Source organism: Drosophila navojoa, chromosome 3 (genome assembly GCF_054131105.1).
Source record: "Drosophila navojoa isolate 15081-1374.11 chromosome 3, UAZ_NAV_1.0, whole genome shotgun sequence".
NCBI classification, from domain to species: Eukaryota; Metazoa; Arthropoda; class Insecta; order Diptera; family Drosophilidae; genus Drosophila; species Drosophila navojoa.
In genome coordinates, this window is record NC_142891.1 from 3,216,279 (window position 1) to 3,235,172 (window position 18,894).

Genomic DNA, 18,894 nt, shown 5'->3' on the forward strand with positions numbered 1-18,894 from the left:
CAGACTGAAAATCGGTATATCGATATATTTAACTATATATTTTAATGCATTTATCGATGACATACGGTCAAATAGCAGTTATGTAATTGATTAAACAATAATATAAATATTATAATTAACACATAAACCAGAGTATTTCGGTATATCGATTAACGATTAAATGCTGAATACTTATAATAAAAATAACTGTAGCATAGTGCTTACTCAACTTTTCCACGGTATTTACAAGAAATATATATCAATAGGCTTAGCGAGACTATGAGAAACGTGTATCGATAAACGATATATTTTTTAGCATGGAGCGCATACACATTATTAGCATGAGCTATGGATAAAAGTTTGATTGTTTAAATATATAATCAAAGACTCTAACAAGTACAAGACATTTATAACAAATTACAGATTAATCGATTATGAGAACAAAAACTTGATGTGGAACCCAACTCAATCAAAAACTTTCTGAAGAACTCACTTCAATCATCTTCAGCTTAATATGCCCTCATTATACCCTAGAATAATACGCACTCCAAAGCTTACCAACTATTGGACTGTGAGGCGAAGCGTGGCTGAATAGCTTATACTTTGTATTTGATTTAAATAAACTGCAATTGCCATTTTCTGCTTTGTATCGTTATTCACTCGATCAAATTTGAAAAGTGCTCAAGCCAATTGAATGCAAAGGTTTTCTTGTGTGTGTGCGTGGGCTTGTTAGTGTGTTAGTGTGTGTGCATTGTGCTTGAAGCTTGGGCAGCATTTCATCTATTTACAGAGTCTATCTGTGTTTCACAATCAGCAGCAACCGTACCTGCCATCGCCATTGCGATTGCGATTGCGATTGCCATTGGCATTGGCTTTCGGCTGGCGCCCCTCGAGCCGCTTTTCACTTGACAGCACAGCGAATGCAACACAAAGATTTTCTCTAATAAAGAAATCGATGTGAAGGACGCGCAATATTTCTAATGGCAACATCTAGCTAGATAGGCAAACAGAGAGAAAGAGAGTGAGAGAGAGACAGAGAAAGAAACAGAGTAAAAAGAGCGAGAGTGGAGGTCAAATCGAGCACCTGGCCAATTCAATTGGAAAATGTTCAAAGGATATGAGGTGTCAGCCGATGAAGATGTGCCCGAGATTCTGCAGCTGAGACCCGGACCAGAGGACAAGTGGACGGCCATTGCATTGACAGCATCATCTTTCCACTGCACTTGAAGCAGGACGACCAAGTGAAACTCTTGAGAAACTAGCAAAAGGCAAAGCAAGTATCAGGAGTTGCTTCATTTTTTACGAGGCACGTACGGCAGCGACAAAACGATTTCAGGTAGCAATAAAAAATGCTTAATTGAAATTCGTTATTAATTACTAAATGCAGTTCATTTTGGAAGTAATTCCACTTACTTTTTTAATTACATACTTTGAAATTATAAGTAAAAATATAAATGCGCTAATTACAATGCAAATAAAATAAATCCATAGTAAAAAATATATATAATAAAAAATAAATAAATAAAATACTAAATAAAAAAATAAATAAATATAATATATTAAAAAAATAAAAAATAAACAATTGAAGGATGTATTTATATAAATATGTAAAAAATAAACATAAGTATACTCTTTCATTTAAGTTCGATGATATTCCCTCTAGTAAGAGGCTGTGATTCTCTCTCAATTAAATAATCTAAACTCAAGCGTATTAAGCTTGGCATAAGGGTATTCCTTAATATTAAATTAGTGACGATAAGCAGAAAAATATTTCTATAGGTTAACTTCTCGTTAATAATAATTTCAGAAAAAAAAATTTTTATTGGAATATTGAAACAAAGATCTAGAATTATATTAACCTAGATTGCTTTTTAGAGATAAGCGAAAAAAAATTATTAAAAAAATAAATAAAATAAAAAAAGATAAATATTTATAATATAAGTAATAATACTATAAATATGATGATAATAAGTTTTCATTACATTGTCTTCTCAATAAATATCTCTATAAATTCCACCAATCATTTTCCACTATCAACGATGTAATTAAGTTGGCCCAAAGACAAATCCATTTCCAATCAGAAGCAGATCCAAAATCGATGACCTTAAAACGTGTCATCAACCGCAACGAGGATATAAAAATGAAAAGCGTATTAATCATACGCACTGTCACACAACTTAAAAGTGCCTCTTTACAAATGCACAACACATTTTCGCACTGTGTAATGGGCGGCATTTCCGGCAAGCGGAAGCCGGGCAAAGCCCGAAAGCTTGGCCACGACACTCGCAATCGAAAATATTAAGTGCCGCCTGTTAGCCCAAGTGCTTACCGCTTACAAAATGCTTCGACAAAGGCGAAGGCGAGGTGGAGATGGCGATGGGGCTGGAGCTGGAGCAGGAGCGACAGCAGGAGTTGGCTCCACGGAAGCGACAGCCCGCACAATGTGCAAACAATGAACCCGCTAAATATGGCCAAACAAGATGGCCAAATGGGCCGCTTAGGCGTGGCAGGCAGCGGGTGGCTGTCTGAACAAAGGCGCATTCAAAACAATGTCCTGTTGCCGCAGGCTTCACTTTCTCTGTGGCTGAAGATTTCGCAGCCGGAGCGGAGCCCGGGCAGCGAGCAGAGGGAGCGGCCCGCCGTTTGCCTCCACGCGACGCGTTTTGTCGGAACTGTCACATTAAAATGGATGATTTATTTGTGCGTTTAATTTATTGCGTGGCCCGGCAGCGCCAGGATATTGGCGACGCGCAATGCATGAACGACTGCGAGTGAATGAACTGCGCTCGCTGCTCACAACGGGGCTAATATAATGAATTTTACACGCTGCCAGCGCACTTGGCACTTAATAATCGCATTAGCGAGCTAAGCAGCTCGCTGACAATGCAAACGGCGCCAACTGGGACGGAATATGCCAGAGTCTACGGCGTAGACAGGGTTGTTGGCAAGGGCTGCCAGCGATATGCCTTATCAGTTCTCTCCAATGTTTTATTGTTGCGCTTATTGCTACAAATGATGACCCAACTCTGCTGTCTCTGTCACATTCTCCTTTTCCCTCTCTCTTTCTGCTTGTCTCTCTTTAATGTTTGGCAACAACTGGCATTGTGCGTGAATATTCACTGTAGCTGTGATAAGTTCAGGTGCATAATTAACGCAATGAGCATCATTCAAAGGGCGCATATTAAATAACCCAAAGCTATAAAAGAGATAAAACTTCCTGCGGGGCTTTTGAATGAGCGAAGTATGTGTAGATGTCAGAGGAAACCGAGCTGCTCATATTTGACGATATTTATATGGATGATAATTCACTTAAAATGGATTTCTTTTTGAATTGTGGAGCTCCTAAGAAAAGGAGGATATACTATATATATCCTAAATATCCTTAAATAACACCTCCGACATAAATTGCCATTAACTTATTATTTAGATTCTATTCTCACATTTGAATTGCATTCCATAAATCTGTGCAAAATGATTTGCTGCAATAATGTTTGTTTGTTTGTTTGTTTGTTTGCTGTGCGGCTTGAGTTGTTGAGTGGCCACGCCCACTGGCCTAGCGGCCCATTCATTTGACATTTTTGCAGGCAACTGTGTAATGAACATTTATGAGGCAATTTCCTTGGCAACACACGCGCACACACACAGACACGCTTACACATACACAGGGGATACACACATTTATAGATGACAAACTGTTGGCAACGGAGACATCGCCTCGACTCGAGTTGGTTTGCCTCGCCTTGCCTCGCCTCGCCTCGCCTTGCCGCTGACTGTTGCTTCTGCTGCTCCCGTTTCCTCTCTGGCTATCGTGCTGCGTCCTTTGCTGCTTTTGTGGAGCATGGTGCAAAACTTTTTCTGCTCCACTTATGCCCAAACTAATTAAGTGCAGGAAAAAGTTACCATTTCCTTCCCTCAGCCAGCTACTGAATGGGCGCCGAATGCAACGTCCTGTTCAGTTCAGTTCTGTCCTATCCTGGCAGATATTTCCCATTTTTCTCCCTTCACTTCGCTCTCTCACTCTTCTTCTGCAGTTTGTGTAAGACAAGTTGTAGCATTTTTTGACAGAGGAGTTGCAGAGCTTAGCCAGACCCGCATTAGGGCCAGAACGCATTCTGTTTGCATCTGTCGCCGCTCGCCAAATATTTAACAGTCGCTCCACTTGGCGCTGATAGCCCATTCGGGCGTCATAATAACGAAGATAAATGTTGCAAAAGTTTCCACTAGCAGCACAGGAAGAGCAGCAGCGGCATGGAAGGGCGCTGCTTACAAGGCAGGCAGGCCCAATGCGATTTCTAAATGCATTGTGTTGCATTCTTTTGGCGCTGCGGACCGCGCCTTAGACAATGGCAGCGCCACCAACTATGCGTAGCAATAAAAGTTCCAAAGAACTTTCCACAGTTTGTTTTATGCTGCACAAAAGCACGATCCGAAAGTTCATGGGGTGCTTAAGAGATTGTAATTGCTCGACATGAATCGATTTGCTTGATGCTAAAAATTTGTGATATAAATTTATAGAATAATAAAACTATAAATACCTAAAGTATATTAAGTACAAACTCTAGCCAAGATAATTTCAATATTATTATTATTCATCCATTCTCACATATTTTATGACAATAAATTATAAATTTTTTTTTAATTAACATTTTGTCTATCTTCATCATTATATTTAATAAAGGTAAAAATGGTTAAAAGAGTATGGAAAAAAATATGAAAAATTCTTTAAACAATAAAAAATTATAATTATAAAAAATTATAGTTTATTACTTCATTTCTTCAAAAAATCAATAAAATTAATTTTTTTTTCTTAACTGAAATTAAATTTTCTAAATAATTTTAAAAATTTGTAGATCCCTCTTTGAAATTTTGCATAGCATTATTTAATTTTTTTTTATTGTATTTAACATTTTTATGATGTAGTTTAATATTTGAAAAAATAAAAAATTAAAAAAAAAAAATACATAAAAAGTAAACATACATACATATAAATTATAAATATATAAATAAAATATATATAAACTATATATTTAAATATTTATAAAAAAAAAAAATAGTTTTCTTTACGCTCTCACAATAAGTTTAAGTTTGTACAATTTCTATAATTCTTTTTGTATCATTTTTTTTTTAAGTACATAAATTCAATTTTTTTATAAATACAAAGCATTAATGTACACTTTTATGTTATTAACACTCAAGCTCACTCAAGCTACATTCCTTAATTAGCAACTCTCGTTTCATCATTTACGCAGAGCATTCGAAAATCGCAGACGCCGCAAAGTATGCAATGGCTGTGTTAAAACTCTTCCAACTAATTTGTAGTTTGTGCGAAAAGTTGACATGGCAAATCAGTTGAGAAGCGCAGAGAGAGGCGCCGCCCACACCCCGACTATAATAAGTGCAATAGAGCTAATACGTTAGCTGGCAGCCATTGAGTCGCTCTTTTTTGGCTCGTTTCAGCTGCAAGTTTAATGAGAAGGCGACGCGACAGTTTACACTGATGCTCGTTAGTTTTTTGTCTAAGCTCCACCGTTCCACGCTCTACGCATGGACTTTTCGCCATGCAGCTGCAAATTCTCAACGCCAACTGCCATGCACCATGTCCCATGTCCGATGACTGCGAACAGACTGCGAATGCCATCTCGTTTGCTTGATTTATGTCTGGGTATTTGGCAAATGCTGCAGCAGCAGCAACATCAACAGCAACAGGAACAGCTTGACCTTTCTGTGTTCCCCTGTTGCTGTTGCTCTTTAATTAAAACAAAAACTAAAATTGATGGCTGCATGCAGTATGAGCGTGTAATTTTTCTAGATTGCAGCACTTGAATTATTTGATTGCCGACGAGCAATAAATTAGATAAACAGCTAAGGAAAACAACAACAACAATAACAGCAAAAAGCAATTTGAATTGCACTTGATGCAAGCGAATTAATATGGAAAGACTTGTAATTGCTTTTACAGTTTTCAAGAAGATTGCATAGAAACCGTTGCCCAGTGGGAAAATAAATCAAGTTTAATAATACATTCGAAAAAAAAAAATAGCTTCAGCAGAAGAATATTTTTAGATAAGAGATCTATTATTTGATGTATTTTATTTTAGTAAAATTTTCTCTTATTATTAGTTTTAAAAAATCCTAATTATACCAAAAATGAAATCAAAATCTTCAAGAGTTAAAAAAAAAACTAACTAAAACATATATATTTATTCAATAAAATTTGGATTGGATATAATAAAAATCCTTTACTGGAGGAGATCTTTCATAGTGAGCATTGCCAATTTCCCAACCCTAAAATATAAATCTTATACAATCATAAATAAACATCTCATTTTATCGCACTTACAAGTCGAGCTATAGCCCTTGTGGGGCACATTCCACTAGAGCTATTCGTGACTAGGTTTTTCCAAAAATTATCTAAAAATACCCTGTATATATGATATGATGACACACTTTGTTAGTGTATACAAAAGATAATCAAGGCGCGCTGCTTTTAATGGCTGGTCATATAAATAATCCTTCGCTTAACTTGACAGCGCACTTTTTCTATTTATATTCTAAGGACTTAGCTGTGGAAAGCACACACACAAAAAAAAAAAAAAAAAAAAAAAAAGAAACACACACACCCATGCATATACGCTTACATATATAAAGTAGCTCTATAAAAATAACTCACAGTTGCTTTCAATAAGAGGGCAGCAGCATAAGAACAGGGTCTGAGATACATGATAGGACACACACATCACACACAAACAGACAAACACACACACACACATGCAGAGACTGCAAAAGATCCTTGGAAAGTTCAAGCTGTCGCAGCCTTTTTGGCTCCTGCTGCTCAGCGGCTGGCTGCTTAAGAAAATAGTAGTTCATACGCCGCGTGTGCCGCGCTTTTCAAATACCAAACAAATAGCTCAGACAAATGGACCGACTTTCAGGCCAAACAAAAGCTGTCTGATGAGACTGCAATGCTGACATTGTGGAATCGATGCTAGATTCTCGCTTTACGCTTTGCTTAGTGCATTTCAATGGCAAACCAATATTAGTAAATAAAACACAATTTATTTACTCAGTGCTCAAAGCGAAGGAGAGAGAGGTAGAAATAGAAAGATGAAATAGGAGCAAAATCATATTTTATCGCACTCTTTAATATAGAACGAAGTAGAGAAAATTTCATTAGTCATAGCTAAATTTTCTCGCTTTAATTAATTTTAATAACTTTAATACATCCTTCAGTGGAATCGCTCTATAGTTTTGTATCTTTCATATAAATTAATTGCTCATCAAAGTAAAAACCAAAAGAAAAAAAAAAAGTTACCAAAACTTTAGTAAACTAATTGAAAAACTTACAGAAATTTCCCTTTCTAAGGGTCAACAAAGAACTTTCAGGCTCAACTTATATAATTCTTACGAATTTTCCCAGCTAAATAATGCAGGCCAAGAAGTTCCATTACCACAAAGTTTTGATGCATAATTCAGACGAAAAATAACAAATTGTGTAAATGAAATATATATTCATATATATATTGAAATGCTCACTTTAGCCTCAAAGGTAAAGTGATGTATAGGGAAATACCCTGTACTAAAAAATTTTAATGCTACAAAATGGTAATTAAAAATATAAAATTAAAAAAAAATTTGTAAATAATAGTGATATGAAATAAATATATACAAATTAAGGAAAATATAAATAGATAAATTAAGGAAAATATAAATACACAGGGAGCCCAATTTTTTTTTTATTAATTTATATTGCGTTTAAATTTATTTTAAGTTTTTTGTTTTTTGGGTAATTTTTGTATTTATAAACATATCTTTTTTTATATACAAAGTATTTGCTACTTTTATAAATTAATTTATTCTATACATGTTTAAATATCGTCTACCACAAGTTCCCACCATTCATTATTGATACAGGGTATGTGCTGCCCGTCACATATAAAAGCGTTCGCCATGCCATTCCCTTTGGCATTTCGCTATCCGAGAGACAGTAGAGCCAACATGCTCTTCAAACTATTTCCAAGATTGCGCCTGCCGGACGCCGCCTCGCCCGCTCAATCGCGCGATTCATTCGTCTATATAGATCGTGGCATGAGCTTGGTCGGCTGGATGCCGCCAAAGAATCCCTGCGGACGCTTCATCTATCGCCTGTGGTCAGCCTTTACGACTCTGTTCGTAATCATACTGCTGGATGTCTCCTTGCTGATAAGCTACAGCGAGCTGAGCAGCTTCACGGCTAGGCAGTTTCTCACCTCGTTGCAAGTGGCCTTCAATTGCTTTGGCTGCAGCATCAAGGCCAGCTACACCTTTGCCGGCGTCAGGCGCTTCAAGCAGGCCAAAAAGATACTGGATCGCTTGGACTCGCGTTGCGAGAGCGTAGAGCATCACCTCCAACTGCAGCAGACGGCGACACTGTGCAATCGAATATATATGACATATTGTGCAATGTATTTGCTTTACTCGAGCTCCACGTTTCTGGGAAGCATGTTCTTCGGCCGCCTGGCCTGGAATCTCTACAATCCGCTGGTGGATGCGGAGAATGGCCTATTCAGCTTTTGGCTGGCAGGAATTTTGGAATTTCTATGGATGACAGGCGCTGTGCTGCAGGATCTAATGGCCGATGTCTATCCGATAGTATACTTCCTAACCATTCGAACGCACATTAAAATGCTTAAAGAGAGACTGAGAAACCTGCGCATGGATACGAGTATGTCTGAGGAGGAAAACCACAAGCAGCTCATCAGATGCATTGAGGATCATCGCTTGATATTGGAGTGAGTTTATCGACATTTATCTATATACATAGATTTACTAGATAGTATATGCTCTTCCTTTAGCTATTGCAACACCCTGCGTCCCGTTGTCTCTGCCACAATTTTCGTTCAGTTTGTGCTCATTGGCATTGTCATGGGCCTCTCGGCGATCAATGTTATTTTCTTCTCCAACTTCTGGACTGGCCTGGGCACTGGCATATTCATGTGCGATCTGATACTGCAAACGTTTCCCTTTTGCTACATCTGCAATATGATCTCCGATGATTGCTACGATATGGCCAATTGTCTCTTTCACTCGAATTGGCTGTCTGCGGATCGTCAATATAAGACCACATTACGTTTTTTTCTACAAAATGTGCAGAAACCGATTACTTTTACAGCCGGAGGAATTTTCTTAATATCGACTTCGTCAAATATAGCTGTGAGTAGGGGTATTCCAGTGATTGGATTATTATTTCTATTGTTTCATTTTTTTACAGGTTGCCAAATTGGCATTTTCTGTTGTCACGTTCGTCAGGCAGTTGAATATTGCCGAAAGGTTTTATGATTAAAAAAATACGTACACATATATCAAAGTTTTAATATATAAAGTTTAAATATATTATGATCGAGAAAATTTTAAGCCAATATGAAAAAATGCAACTACATAGAATGTGATGTAAGTATAAATCGAAAATATATATATATGTATATTTATATATTTTATGTGCTTATTCTTATAAAGCACCTTTAATATATGTATTATTACACATATATATTTTCATTTTAAAAAATTAATTTAAATATTTTAAAATAGAAAATATTATATCTTTATGAAAGGCACTCAAAGGCAACATTTAGTGCTGCAAAACATTCAAGTATCACACTCATGCTTCGACGCTGTTCTCTTTTGCTTATGCCTCTTCCATTCCAGCTGGAGCACCTGAAGCGTTACAGGCTGCACAACACAGCGAACATGCCGGCTCGAGCTGCCACTTAATAAAGTGCAAACAAGCAAGTGATTATTTCACAGCTATTGTTCAACACTCTCTCTCCACACACACACACACACACACACACACACACACATACTCTGAGGGGAACTGTGACCCGTGACCCGTGACTGGGATGTAGCCAGGATATGGCGAGCGAAGGCGTAACTAAGGATTTGCGTAATATACAGTGAATTGGACCGCAGCAACAAGAAATGGAAAAAACCCGCACAAATCGCAGCAGAACGAAACTCGAATACCCTTTCGCAACACTGCAAATGGAAGACGTTACAAACCGTGTCTGACAATCCAAATGCACGCTGTAAGTGCAGCGCAGCAAACGCGAAAAATCGTACAGCGTGAATTTTCATTGTTCGGCGTCAAGTAAAAAATGCAAAAAAGAAATGAAAACCGAAAGAAAGAAAAGAATACAAACTACAATGGCAACAAAAACCGGACAGGGCAGACAGCGCACGTAAAGGGCACAGACAAAACAAAAAACGAAAATAAACTGAAAAAAATACGCACCGGGTGGCAACTCTGGCACTGGATTTGCAGTCTGCCAAAAGGCGAAGACAAGCCAGCAGCTGGGCCACACTGGGCAACTGTTCCGCCTGTGCCAAGTGTGCTGAAATTTACGAGCTGCTTTATGGCCGCGCACGGACAGGAAAAGTGGACACCCACACACTCCCACACACATACACACACACACACACACACACACACAGCTAGCATTTCACTTGCATCCATTTTGGTGGGCAAAAGTTTTGCGCTTTGTTTTTATTCGCCTCTTGATCACGGACGGTTGTAAAATTTTATTGGTATTATCTGTGGAGCTCTTCACAGCTTTTTATATTGATTAATTGTAAAATATTTATTTATATGCGGCTCGTAATAAATCCATATGAATTGCAAAATGCGTAAATGCATTTGTGAGATATTCATTATATTAATATATTTATGCCATGTAAATAGATGCCAGTTGCATTTGTAAATAATTTTATGAATATTTTTTATGCACTTGCATACAACTGTGTATTGCATTTCCAAATAATTTGTATACTATTTGTTTCCATTTTTATTTGTATGTAAAATTCCATGAAATGCAGTTTAGCATTTTGTACCCAAATCGATTTATAACTTCAATTGCATTAGAGCAATAGCGAAATTGAATTTTACCTTTCTGATTTTCATATTGAAAAGCAGTAGAAATAAATAATAGAATTTTCGCAGAGGTAAATATCATTCAAGGTAAATGAATTTCAACATTTATTATTCCAGCGCAGATAAATTCATTTGAGTATCGAATTCATATATAAAATAACTCGAGTTTTGCATTCAATAAAATGTTTTTCAGAAACTAAAATTCAGCTTGGTTCATCTATCTAAATATTAATATCAAGACATATTTTAACGGGTGACCACATTCCATGAACTATCGAACACAAACCGGACACACTATGCTACAGTGGCAACAAAAATTATTTAGCCATAATTATAAATAAATAGCAAATGCGATTATATTAGGTCTGAGCATATTTGTCATTTATTTCAGATATTCTCGTTTGACAAATTAGTTTGCTGCCCGCAAAATTAGGAGCATTCGCCACAGGAAATGAAACATGAAACCCGAAAATTAATAGCATTAGTGTGTTTCATGCTGTTCAAATTCTGTTGACAGAAATATTTATATGTATATACGCACATAGTTATATGCAGGCGATATAATGAGCCAATTGTTGGCAAACAATTTTGTATTTGCATTTGCATTTCAATTTGCCATTAAACATTTCCCCATGGAAATATTTTGTTTAATTGAATAATGTTCGTATCGCTTTTTGGATCAGGCAGTCAGTCCATAGGTATTACATATATATTAAGCGTGCGTGTGTGTCCATTTGCACAAGTTGTGCACTCAATTGGACAACTGGCTAATTGGCTCAGCAATAAGTCAACTTCAGTACTAATTATCTATGAACTTCAGTTATCATAAACATTTATAATAAAAAGTTTTTTAAAGTCCTATACAAGTATTAGTTTTGAAAATGTATACATGCACTAGTGCTACATAGCTCTAATGTGCTTTAAAGCTTTTAAGTGTTACTTGAATATACTCTAAAGAGCTTTTAACACAAATCATATTACAACAGAAAGTGTATTCATGCAAGCTTTAAATGTGCTTTGAAAGCTCTTGATCGCTATGGTTGCATAAGCTTAGTTAGTTGCTTGCTAATAATCTCTAGATTAAATTACCAATAGTCTTGTTGAAAATATATCAAAATATCAATACATGGATATTATTTTATGAAAAAAATATTTTTATATCGGAGCATTCTTTTACCTAAGTATTAAATATATTTTACGATACTTTTGATATATTTCAATTGGTTACTCCTGTGATAAATGAACCAAGCGCAAAAATGCAAAAATTTATTATGGTGAAAATGAAATGACAAATTATTATTCTTAAAAATTACTATTAAAAATGTGCCAAGGATTATAAATTTATTGTGGGAAGCAGGAGAAAATATTTGATATATCGATATTTTAAAAAAATATCATTTAGATATTTTTTCAAAACTAAAACTATCGATACAGGTATTTTAAAAATATTCGACAAACCTAATTACCAAGCTTCTTGATTTGCTCTTAGAGCCTCTACCGCTAATTCTAGCGGTTAGATAAACCTAATATAAAGTATTTCTCTAATTATCACAAGCTATTAAAAGTTGATAAATTCGTTAAGCGACATTATCTAACATAGTCTAACTGCTATTTAAACAGAGATAATAATGTATTTTTTCTATATATATAATCTACTCTATGGTTTTAAATTTCGGTACATGTCAAACGTTGTTAAATTTATCCGCGACTATCAATCAACAGTGGGACACTAATTGCAATTTGTGGCAGCACACGATGCCTTACACTGCCGGCGCTTACACTGCGCTACACAGCGTGTGTTTGCATTTCGTGGCACGCTTTCGGCGCGCTGCAGGACTTTGATGGATTTGGCAGGCGTAATGCGCGTTTGCCAAATAAACCCGAAAACTACATCGACTCACGAGTTCGAGACAGTTTTACAGCCAGTCAATTTCCAGGTAATTCAATTGTAGGTGCGCATATATCAATGTGTGCGTGTGTGCGTCTGTGTGTGTTTGCACAGTTCGTTGAAATACTCATTCAATATGCTGCACAGGTAACTGGCCGCAGGCCAGGCAAAAACGTTTTGAAATATTTATTCAAATGTTGTTAGCCGCTTCAAGGAGCCTGGGCATTAAACAAACAACTTTTGCCAAAAAGGCTTATTACAGGTCGCATTATTATTATTATAGCTGCCGTTGCTCTCGCTGCTGTTCTTTTGCCTCTTATATAACATCAATGTATGCAAATAGACCCATACGCTTTTGATCTCGCTCTTACCTAACCTCTACCTCACCTCTACCTCTACCATCCTATCGCCGTCTTCCTCACTCCACGCTCTGGTCAGGCATATTTCAAATCCCGCACGGTTGTTGCCGGCTTTCCATTTTGAGCCCCGTCAGGCAATTGCAGTTGAAATGTTTTAAGACTCCCGGCAACATGACGAGCTCTTCCTCTGGCTCAGAACCCATCAAATTTGGCTAAAAGGCAAAGTCGCTTTACGAGCTTTGCCTAGCTACGGGGGATGTAGCAACTATTTAGAAATGTGTGGCTCAAAATGCAGACGGCTTAAAGGTTTACAATATATAAAAGAACTTTTTTTAAATAACTAGTAAAGAAATGAAAATGGAAATCGAGCTCTGCATTGAATTTGTATAAACGAGGCGAGCATCCAGAAACTGGGCAAGTTATTTCTATGCCTATTAAAAAAGGTCTTCAGTTCATAGACAGTTTGTATAAGTAAGCATATGACAGTTAACAGAATGTTAAAGCACATTTCTGTTAATGAATATCTGTTATATTTGGATTATTACGTTTGTTAGCATTAAGCTTGCTGTTATTTACATATGTTAATTAACATAACCTTCCATGTAAACTATTTCGCAAATTTTTGTATAAAAATAGTTGTTTTTTTAAATCCTTTTCAGGCTCTCAATAATTTTCTTTAACTCCACCTTAAACACCGTTAAAGCACTTGATGCAAGCGGTTATTGTGAAAAATAAAAGTAATTTTGATTAAACGCATTTATAAATGCATATTTCAATTAATAAATGACTGCACGAGAAGCTCTGCTCTGCTCAGTTCAGCTCAGTTCAGTTCAGTTCAGTGAAGCACCAGAATCGGCATCAGCTTCAGCTTCGGCTTCATTTATGGTCTGGCATTTATTGAATGCATTTAAAATACTGGGACTGCCATGCTCGTGGCCATGCAGAAAGTCAATATTATTACGGTCAGTGCGAGACACAAAAGGCGTGCGCCGTCGGTGTCAGCCGCAAAAATGTGGCGATAAAAAATGCTTTCAATTAATTAAACACCCAAAAAGCGACACAATAATAAAAACGCAATGCACCGTGAACAGAGTAAAGAGAATGACCAACCCGACCAGCTGAAACACACACACTGACATTTCAACCAGCCAACAACAACAACAACAATAGGATAACCTCCTGTGTCTGCCTCCTGTGGCATGTGCGGCATGCAGCTCATTAATAATACAGATAATGTGTTTGGCAATCATTTCGGGGCTGAATGCCACAAATGCTGCTGTGATTAACACATTGAACTGAGCGGCAGCCAAGCAGCTGGCAGACAAGCGTAGCTGCTTAACAGCTGTTGTTAAACTGCATGTTAAAACTAAGGCAAACATAAATAACTAAAGCCTTGAATTGTTGAGATTCCAGAAAGAATTATTGAGAGTTTATTATTCAATGGGAAGTATCTCTTGAGCTGATTGTTGAATGATACGAAATATCAATTGTAATGGAATTATATGTAAACTTAATGTTAAACGGCATGCTACAATTTTCTCCTAGATTTAACAATAAATTTTACAGCAGCTGTTATTTTATATTAAACTACGCTCTGTGCAGCCTTAAGAGTTAAGAGGGATAAGTCGTAAATCATATATAGATAGATAGATAAGACAGAAATGAACTCTGCTGATAAAGTGTGTAGCAGCTTAACAGCTGTTGTTAAGCAGCTTGTTAAAGCAGAAGCAGAAATCACAGTTAAGAGATTCACTAAGGCAATAGAGATAAAGCACCAAATGGAATGCCAGCTAACAGACTGTTAAGCAAACGGATTTTAGACACAGATAATTGTGTAGCTGCTATTAAACTGAATATTAAGCTATTGATACCAATAGCAGTTTTAATGGCTTTTGATAATATTTTTTAAGCCTAAACTGATTTTAAAAGTGCAGTTTGGTCGTTCGGATTTTAATAACTGTAGATGTGTTTTTGACAGCAAATAGTAATCAAAGGAATCAACTGTTAAGCCAATGTAAAGTTGAATTATGGCTAAATAATTTTATTTTCAAGTTAAATTTTCATTGGTTTGATAGATATTCTTTCCTTTGATCACTATTTACTGTCAATTCCACATCTACAGTTGTTGACAACAGCTCTCATAGATTTCGACAAGTACAAACCAACATCATCAACAGAAATAAATTATGGATGCGATTTAGCATCAAATAAATACAAAGAGATATATGTGATTGACAGCAGCTGTCAAAGTGCATGTCAAACTGCAATATGAATTATGAAAATAAATAAAACAATTTTTTAAGCAAATTTAAATAGCACAACAAACATTTTAGACTTTAATGTTGCAGGTATTTCCCTCTTAAGCAACATTTAGACGCTTGAAATTCGATCGAAACGCACTGACATTACGTAACATATGTTTTGAATACACTCAATGGGTAGGAATTGTACAAAGCGTGAATGCTTAATACACAGGAGCGGCCGTCGCCCAATGCTAATTTGTATAATTAAGTGAATGTAATGCAGTCCTTTGAGCCGAAACGCCACAGCGATAGCCTTTGAGCGAATGCAATTCATTTTAATTGCATTGCGGCAAACCAATTTCAAAGGACCCCCAAATAGAGAGCGCAAAAAAAACGACCATTTAAAATGGCTGTAAAAATGCTAAATGCCGAATAAATTTTAGGTGCACCAACTAAACCAAACAGAAATGAAAAAATAAAAACAGAAGGAAAACTAAACACATTCATACTGAAGTTGAGCATTTCTAGGTCACGAGCTCTTTACTATTTTTATCATCGCAAATAAAATTCAAATAGATGCGCCCGAACGTGCGTTGCAATAGAAAGAGAGGGACAAGAGAAGGAGTCGAAGATCCGAGACTTGAGACTAATCGCGTGACACTTGCAGCTGTTTAGGATGCAGCCCGAGTGCAGGTAGCTCCGTGTCCAGCTGCTCAAACTTCCCCCGAACAGCAGCGAAAATTTCCAGAAAACAATAGAAGATACTGAGCCATAAAGCAGGTAGTTGAGAGGCTGGCTATAAAAATCACAGACCCTAGAGCGAGGCACGCAGTCCACGACGAACGCCCAAGCCATTCACACGCACCATTCACCGAAACTCTACTGTTGTCTTACATATATCCCGAGTTCCTTAATATCTATATAGAAATATGGCTGAACAACTGTTTCCGGGTCTGGAGCGTCCGCTGCCGCAGCTGCCTTCCCTGCCCTACACGCTCTTCGCCTATCGCGAGGAGCTGCGACGTCGTGATGCGCCCTTCATGAAGATGTCCACGATCAAACTGCATCTCACGGACAATCTCATACTGCAGACCATTAAGAACATACGACAGCTGGATACCATTGAGATCATGAATCTGAATCGAGAGATTGTCTTCAAGCGCAAGCTGACAAAGCAGATGCATAAGGTGCGCAAGCTGGAGAAGCTCGGACTCAACGTCGATCCGCGTCAGCTCAAGGACGTACAGTGGAACTAAACCATAACGAACAGCAGCAGCAAACTGTGTACAACAAAACATACTCCAAGCATGTCAACTAAAAACCAATTTATTCTTAAGCCCGCCAGTTTCTAAAACTCAGTTGTAAGCTGAATTCATATTGAATATATATTTTAAAAATACAAAAAAATGAATAAAAATAATAAATAAATAAAACTAAATGCATATATAAAACATAAAATTGATCAGTGAAAAATTTAATTTACTTTTTTTTTCAATGTGTACTAAAATGTAATAAAAATGCAAATTAAATGGAAAATGGAAGATTAATTCTTATCATGAATTTTCAGTCTTTAATAATGAGGGAAATTGAGATAAGCTTAGATTTAGGTGGTTTCTTTTTCTATATATACATATGAATATTTTTATCTATCACTGCATTTGACGTTATAGCTACCATAAAGAGTTTGAGACAAATGTTTTTTTATATATATAGAAATAAACAGAGATTTATAAAAATAAATCTCTGTATAAGAAGGAGGTATAAAAATATACAGAGATTTATTTTTTTAAATTAAATTATAAAAATTTTATCCTCTTTCACACTCAGATTTCTCATATAGGGTATTCCCACGTCAAGCTCACCTTTTCTCTCACCGACCCCTACTAAGTGCAGTTTTGGTTAATTGTTGATTTCGCTTGCAACTAAACTGTGAGCTGCCAGGCCATCTCCCTGGGCTTCACTGTGTGTATCTGTGCCCAAGCGCAGCATAAGTGCCAAATGGCAAGGGGCAAACAGGCCAACAGGCAGCCAATGGATGCGGCTTTTGACGCACCAATGCAGCCACTAATAGACAACGTGCCAAAGAGCCAAGAGGCATGTGCGTGGGTGTTTGCGTGGACGGCTATGTGTGTGTGTACGTGAGTGTGTGGGTTGAAGCTTCACTTACGGCAGAGGGCTTTCAGACATCAGAGCGAGCGACTTCATTAGAAGAGCTCGATTTTCTCGGGCAACGGATGATGGAGAGATATGTGGGTCAGTGTTAAAAGTGGCAAAGGTAAATGAATTGAGTGCAGGGAGGAAGAGAGAGAAAGAGAGAGAGAGAGAGAAAAAGAGTGTGAGAGAGAGAAGAGGGAAACAGAAAGATATAGATATAGGTATAGGTATAGATATAGATATAGGCAAAGTAAGTAAGAGATAGAGAGAGAAAGAGTGATAGATAGACAGTGAATCGGAGCGAATGGGAGCAATTCTGTTAAGATTATGTTAATGTTAGGGTTCTGATAATAATCAAAGATTAGTGAGACTCGCATATGCCATGCATACATATGTCAAACTGATCAAGAAATGATTAAATTCTATATTTAATAACATTGTACATTTGCTTACCGTAATAATTATATTATTATACATATATACACATATTTTAATACCTATGAATGTGCTTCAACTAGTTCATGTTTCTTGGGAAAACATTGTGAGAACTTTGAGCTGCTCTCGCATGCAGTTTTTGCGTCTCAGAGAGTCAGAGATCGCAGCCGCCTTAGTTGGTTGTTTTTGCATTTAAGTGCGGCTCTTAATGATTTAACAAAGTTTTTCTGCCAGATGCACATTACATGCAGAACCCACACGCACGCACACAAACACACACAGTCAACCACACACATACACACTTATATACGAGAAAGCAAGCCATTGTTGTATGTTGCGGCCATAAAAAAGTTTGTCAGCAAAACGAGTAGAGCAACAAAACACATGAAAAATGCAAGGCAAAGCGTAAATTGTAACCCCAGCTGAAAGTTTTTTCCATTCTGTCTTTCTCCTGTTTTTTTTTTTTTTGGCATTGTGCATATAAGTAAATAGCGGAACTGTGAGGAGTAAGCAGAGGGCGTGGCAGTGCTTGTTTTAGTAATTTAGTGCGGCATTTGAAATGCTGCTGCTCGCGCGTTGCAAGAAGCAAGAAGCGCCGGAGAAGCCACACCAGTGCATAAGCAACGTTATGTTAACATGCAAAACTACGCGATGTTCGGTTTCGGTCCCTTCGCTGTTGTTTGCAACTTCAGCAACCGCATTTTATGTGCCACATTTTAAATGCCAGCATGCATTTCTTATTCGGGAATGCTAACTGAGGACAATAGCAGCCGAAGCACCAAGAAATAACAGCAAAACACTTTAAATGTTGTGCAGTTGATAACATTTACTGGTGGCTTATGTTAAATATGAGCTGGTTCCGAGGATAAGATGAACTAAATTATTGATACGGAAACTGTTGGCAAGTTATATGCGTACATTTTTCGATATTTC

The 18,894-nt window shown here is 37.0% G+C and overlaps 2 protein-coding genes and 1 long non-coding RNA gene across 3 annotated transcripts in view; 2 read left to right on the top strand and 1 right to left on the bottom strand.

Annotated features, from left to right (window-relative positions):
• LOC149091617 (uncharacterized) overlaps window positions 1-18,894 on the bottom strand; it is a 59,758-nt gene that overhangs the window by 21,297 nt on the left and 19,567 nt on the right. The gene's annotated exons all lie outside the window — the stretch shown is intronic.
• On the top strand, window positions 7,961-9,298 carry LOC115563652 (odorant receptor 42b). Its single transcript, XM_030386967.2, has 3 exons — window positions 7,961-8,747; window positions 8,811-9,168; window positions 9,227-9,298. Exons 1-3 carry the CDS (start codon window positions 7,975-7,977, stop codon window positions 9,296-9,298), a joined length of 1,203 nt encoding a protein of 400 aa, XP_030242827.1. The 5' UTR covers window positions 7,961-7,974.
• Window positions 16,192-16,805, top strand: halo (kinesin-1 cofactor halo). Its single transcript, XM_018110646.2, has one exon. The coding sequence runs from the start codon at window positions 16,302-16,304 to the stop codon at window positions 16,626-16,628; it is 327 nt and encodes a 108-aa protein (XP_017966135.1). The 5' UTR covers window positions 16,192-16,301; the 3' UTR covers window positions 16,629-16,805.

Bases quoted from the DNA above. Each gene is read 5' to 3' on its own strand.
- LOC115563652 (XM_030386967.2), top strand. From the start codon at position 7,975: ATGCTCTTCAAACTATTTCCAAGATTGCGCCTGCCGGACGCCGCCTCG. The intron at 8,748-8,810 runs GTGAGTTTATCG...CTCTTCCTTTAG, and splicing joins GATCATCGCTTGATATTGGA to CTATTGCAACACCCTGCGTC. The intron at 9,169-9,226 runs GTGAGTAGGGGT...ATTTTTTTACAG, and splicing joins CGACTTCGTCAAATATAGCT to GTTGCCAAATTGGCATTTTC.
- halo (XM_018110646.2), top strand. From the start codon at position 16,302: ATGGCTGAACAACTGTTTCCGGGTCTGGAGCGTCCGCTGCCGCAGCTG.